At 49.4% G+C, this 6,000-nt stretch overlaps 1 protein-coding gene across 1 annotated transcript in view; it reads right to left on the minus strand.

The window, feature by feature from the left end:
* The window catches only part of Sfrp1 (secreted frizzled related protein 1), a 43,757-nt gene extending 38,240 nt beyond the window's left edge, over positions 1 to 5,517 (minus strand). The window contains exon 1 of the mRNA XM_005340322.4: positions 4,645 to 5,517. Within this exon, the coding sequence (XP_005340379.1) occupies positions 4,645 to 5,188 (544 nt within the window). The 5' untranslated portion in view covers positions 5,189 to 5,517. The remainder of the gene's footprint in view (positions 1 to 4,644) is intronic.
* Between the last annotated feature and the right edge of the window lie 483 nt (positions 5,518 to 6,000).

The following is a 6,000-nucleotide window of genomic DNA, read 5'->3' on the forward strand; positions in this document are numbered from 1 at the left end:
CCCAACAAGACAACCTATCAATTTGAGACCAGCTCTCTAGAAGCCAAGAGAAAAAGGAGTCAGACTTACTAACTTCAACCCTAGGGCCCTGAAAACCCCTCTCCAAAAAGGTCACTTCAGAAAAAGTTAAAGGCTGAGCAGGAAGCAGAGCAGCTGGGTGGGGGTGGGGAGACACTAGTGAGGGCCGCCAAATGGGAAGATGGAGCTGGCTGGGGAGGGACCCCTTGAAGGCTCTTTCATGAGCCACTGTGAAGTGCTTTGAAGAAGTGTGTGTGTGTGTGTGTGTGTGTGTGTGCGCGCGCACTTGCATGCCACTGGGAAGCAGCAAGGCCCCAGGAGAAGAAAATTCTGAGACCAGGGCCAGAGGCTTTCTTCAAGTCAAAATGCTGTCAAAGCTGGGATCCCCCTCTGTGGAAGGGCAGAGAAAGCACTGCAATGGAATCCTCCAAAGGATGAAGTGACTTATCATCCCTGCCATGGCCATCATTATCTATCAAACAATGTGAAGTTTATGGAAGATCTAAGAGCACTAGCACATTCTGAGGACAGTCCACTCCTTTCCCTCACATTGCACAGGAGGTCCAAGCTGTGCTACAGAGCACAGGAAGGTCACCTTGAGACTGAAGCCAAGGGAGATGGAAGACCAAGTAGGGTTTCCTGTGCTGAGCATCTCTACCCTTTGTCTTCCTTCCCCATTCCCTTCTCCAGTGGTTTCTGTAGCAGCATCTCTTTCCCCTAAGAGATTCCCCATGTCTCTGACAGCAAAAGCACCCCAAGGTGGAGGAGAAGGCCGCCACCATCAGGGCCACCTGATGGGCCTGGTTGCTCCAAGAACTCTCCAGTCTTCTAAGCAGGGGGCCTGAAGGGGCCAGCAGAGCCACACCTCTTACTCTGATTTAACAAGATGCCTCTTCTATCTGTGCTGTACTGCACCCAGGACCAAACACCTTTCAGGTTTTCAGGGCAGCAAGAACCATACTCCAAACAAACGATGGCATGACAACCTTTAGGCCTGATGTTGGGAACATATTTTGCACCCAGAACTTGAAATCAGGTTTTAGAGGTAATGCTTTTGGACCAAAAAAAAAAAAAAAAAAAAGAATTTTCCATTATGGTTCTTGTTCCTTGGGAGAAGAAAAAGAGAAAGGAAGTCCTGCAATATGGAAAGGACCATGTCACCCATACCAGGACTATGAACCTGCTTTGGGATTTTTCTCATTTGGATGTTCTTACATTTGCTTTGTTTTAATTTTTTAAGTAGAACTTATCACATTGCAAGTTTCTACAAACATAAAGTTAACCAAACAAGAAGCAGGTCCGTTTCTGCTGGCTCCACACATTCACTGTAGCCCCTCTCGGTCCCTCTGGTCCCCTTGGCAGTCATAGGCTCTGCACCCCACAAGGGTATTTTCCTCAGTCCCATCAATTACATTTGGACTTCATGAATTCCAAGGAAAAAACTCCATGGGGCAGGGTGAACTCTGTGTGTTTCCAATATGGCTTTCCCTCATCTTGACTTTTCTTACAGCCAGACTCTGGAGCAGCTTTATCCAGAGAAAGAAGGAGGAATGTGTAATGCAATATTAATCTGCGCCTCCTCGTGTGTCCTTGGGGCCCTGCAGGCTGCCTTGGCAGGAGAAATCCTCCCAGGCTTTCTTTCGTCTGAGAGGTAGAAGTAAATCACTATTTAAAAGTGTGTTTAAAGTCATGTTTAAAGCAAATAAACAAAAAAGAAAAGGTTTTATATTTTATTAATTTTTAAGGGAGAGAAGAGGAGGAAGCCCAACACTGGGAATCAAAATTAAGTGAAATCTTTAAAGACAACACACACATACACACACCACCACCACCACCACCACCACCACCACCACCACCACATCTTCCCTGGCCAACTCATTGTGAGACAGAAAAGGAACACTAAGGAAGATTCTTGGGGAAGTGAGAGCACCATCACCTCTACAGTCCGACTAAAACATCCAGGCTGATTTAATGCACAACATGCCTAAACAACAACTAAACTTAAATGTGATCACTCATACAATTTGAATCAGTAAAAACTGGCAGGAAAGGGGAACAAGTTATTGGCCTGGGAGTTTAACAGGTCTAATGTAAATGTAAGATTTAGAAATCACTTTCCTGGAAAAGGAACAATTGCCTTTCCTATAACAGAAGTTGTTGTGACTTAGGCATCTGCCTTTGGGGGGGAAAAAAATCTTCTGAGTCATTTCTTAATATCAGGCTTATCCTTAATAACAAAGTGCTGGCCAAAACTGTATATGTCCAAGTATGTGAGCAGAAACCAGACTAATGTATGCAAATACAAGACCCGGCTTTTAAAATCCAGTTTTAATTTGAAAGAATAAAGGGTAAATGGAGTGTATCACAGTGCTTATTCTCATTCAAAAGGTCCAGTTTTTGTCCTGGAGCCACTAGCTATAAAGTTTTGAGGACTATTAGTTTGGTCTGTCTCAGCCTGACTCCTACACACACACACACACACACAGCTTGCTCTTAGCTCTACCCTCAGCTGAGAGTCAATGGCCAGAAAGTCTCAGGGGAAGTCATGTGGGGCTCCCTCATACCCAGGGGCTGCAGTCTTGAAAGGAATGTGTGCCCTCTCAGGAGGACACTTCCCACCAAAATCGCTGAGAAGAGAACAAGTCCACAATCCCACTCTTGACTGATTGCCTCACAGCCTTTCTGTGTTGGTTCAGCAAAGAACTGGTCTTAGGAAAGTAACTACCTGAGCCCAGAGCAAGAAGGAGAAGACAAGCAAAACAGCAGCCACAGGGTAAAAGGCATTCAGAAGTCAGCAATGGCCAGGCATCCCTCTGCCACAGCCTTTTTGGAAGGTTGGGTTGGAGGATTCTTTCCTCTCATTAGCAGGCCCTAGCTCATCTAGCCCCACCACCACCTCCACCTCGTCCTTAAGAATCATCTACTTTGCAAAACGCTATTCCTCCAGGGGTCTCCACTTTATGTCCACCTTCAGTCTCAGAAAGAGGCAATCATTTGTGGCCATGGGGAATGGATTCAGCCCAAGCAAAACTGACCACAACCTCTCAAGCATGGCAGGACTGGGATAAACCCCCAGCTGGCTGAGGAAGTAAAGAAGGAAAACCCTGCCGGCTACAGGGGATGGTTCTATACCAACAGAGCCAAAGTGCTTTGCTCTGGGTAACTGCTCAGCTCTTGCTCTCAAAGAGCTATACCCCACTGCACAAGATTAACCCTGAGAACAGAGGTGCCAGAAGTCAACATTATAGGCAGGTTGACTCCTATTCTTCTTCCCACCCCCAGCGCCGGGGCCAGTGGTGTGGAGTGGAGCCCATGCCACCCAACGTTGGTCACTCTGGATCCATCTCCCTCCCTAGAATAAACAAGAGTATTCAAACTTTGGGGCAGCCCTCTTCCCACATCTCTTCCAAAGTGAGGTCACCACTCACCCCTCTTTTTTATCATCAACAACAGAGGTAAATAATACTGAATACTTCAAGATAAGCTAAATTCTCCCCACTCCTTAAGGAGCCCTCAAGATGCTGGCCCCTGTGCTAAGCATACCTGGGGCATAGCTCCCTTATCCTGGATTATCTGAGCCTTAACTCTGCTTTAGAAGAATTCAGGGTTGGATTCACTCCTATAAAAGGCCCAAGGCTGGGTTTTGTTTGTTTGTTTGTTTGTTGTGGGTTTTTTGGTTGGGGTCCCCCACACACACACCAAAGGAAAAAAAAAAAACTGTTTTTCTCCCATTAGAAAACTGCCCTTTAAAAGGGAGGGGCCTCTGAGAGGAACCTGGAGCTGTTAAGAATTTACAAAGCCCAATTTGCAGCACCCTACTCCCCGTGGAGGAGATGAACAATGAGCTAATTACATTTTTATCTTTCTAATTACCTGAGGATTTGTGTAAATGAGAGAAGCAGGGGGTATGCAAGGATGATGGAGAAGAGATTTTCTACCTCCTAAACCTCCCAGATTCAGGAGCTGTTACCTGAAATGGGGTGAAGAAACAGAAATCTCCAGTTTCTAAACTTTTTTTTTTTTTTCTTGGCCAGTTCTACAGCAGCCCTAGGACTACTTGACTGAATGACCAGCTAAGGAAAGAAGTTTTTGTTTGAATCCTCTTGGAACCTATGAAAATAAAACTGCACCTAGCATTCTCCCGATCTTTCTGGGCTTTCTACATTTGAGTTTGGGGGTTTCCTACCCAATTTCCTGGTTAGGATGTTAAAAACTTTGGATGGGGGCTTGGTACCCTCCCAAAAGAAAGTAGACCTCTCCTTTTTACTGGAAGGGTAATGCTTTGTTTCAGGTATGGAAAAAGAGACTGAATCCCAAGAAGAGCTGCTCCGGGGACCGGACCAAGCCTCTGCGGAGTCCGAGGCCGAGAGCCACCTCTCCTAAGCAAGCCACACCGGGCACCTGGGTCTCGAGAGACCAGAGCGACACTTCGGGCAGAATAGGCGCTCTTAAGAGTCAGTAGGCATACCTTCAGAGCAACGTCTAGCAGCACATCTCAACTACAGGGAGGAGTGGTGGGACGGGGTGGGCTAACCAGGGCTCTAACGTCGCCCCGCTGAAGCCCTGGCGGATCCCGCGGATAGCGCCCGCTCTGGACACGGGGCTCAAGGGAAGGGACGCCCTTACCTTGAGGCTTGGAGGCTTCGGTGGCATTGGGCGGGGTCATAGCGATACAGACGTCTCCTTCGGGGAACTTGTCACACTTGAGCATCTCTGGCCAGAAGAAGCCGAAGAACTGCATGACCGGCTCGCACGAATCGCGCACGGCCTCGCAAAGCCAGCGGCACGGGTAGATGGGCCGGTCGAGGCAGACGGGCGCGAAGAGAGAACAGAGGAAGACCTGGGTGCCGATGTGGCAGTTCTTGTTAAGCAGGGGCACCCAGCTGCTGGCCTGCTGTTTCACCTCGGCCATGGTCTCGTGCTCCAGCAGGTTAGGCAGCACCATCTTCTTGTAGCCCACGTTGTGGCACAGCCGCAGGTCCACTGGGATGTCCACGCACTGAGGCGGCTTGGTGTAGAAGCGCCCGCTCTGGTACGAGCCGATGTCCGACTGGAAGCTCACATAGTCGTACTCGCTGGCCGTGCCTGCGGCCAGAAGCCCCGCGGCCAGCGCCAGCAGCACGCCGGAGGCTGCCCAGCGGCGACCCCCCGCGCCGTGCCCGCTGCCCATGCTGGCTCAGAGCACTAGCTGCCGCGACGTCGGGGCTGCCTGCGTTACCTTCACGCGCGCGTCCCGCCGCAAACTTTCCGGATCTCCAGGGACAAAAGGAGCCGTCCCCAGCCCTGCCCAGCACCGAAGCCGCGCGCTCCTGCCCGGTCTCCCGCCGGTGGCGGCCCTCTGCCTGCCGCAGGCGCTGTGGCGGGAGTTCTCACCGGGAGCGAAGCGCAGCGCGGCGGACCAAGTGCCGTCCCGGCTCCCAGGAGGCGCGGCGGACTGCAGGCGGGCGCGCGACACCTCCTCCCGAAGCCGCAGGACTCGAGTGCGCCGTGCTCCAGTAGCCAAGCCCTCGGAGTCTTCCCGCGCAGCCAATCAGCTCCCGGCTGCCGCGAGCGCACTCATTACCCTGTCAGTCACCAACACAATTAACCAATCGCTTCACGGGCGAAAGGATTTGGTTTACTAGAACTAGACATAGGTCAACACCCCTTAAAAAGCAAAACCAAAAAATTAAATAAATAAATAAATAAACGAAGAAGGAAAGACGAAAGAAAAGAAAAAAGGAAAAGTAAAGAAAGTAGGGTGGGGGTATACATACAAGTGCCTAGTGAATAAAGAGAATGTTTAGTTCTGTAGTTAACTTGGGTCAGTTTGGGGAAAGGCAAAGAATCTTAATGGGTCTTACAGATTCATAAGATTACATTTTTTTTTAATGCTTTTTCCTAATTTTCTAACAACTCACCAGACTAGCGGCTCTGCTCCAAGGTTTTGTTCTCTGTAGCAATAATATAAAGACCGGTCTTTTCTGGGCTAACTGGGAATTG

This window comes from Ictidomys tridecemlineatus, chromosome 14 (assembly GCF_052094955.1).
Source record: "Ictidomys tridecemlineatus isolate mIctTri1 chromosome 14, mIctTri1.hap1, whole genome shotgun sequence".
NCBI lineage: Eukaryota > Metazoa > Chordata > Mammalia > Rodentia > Sciuridae > Ictidomys > Ictidomys tridecemlineatus.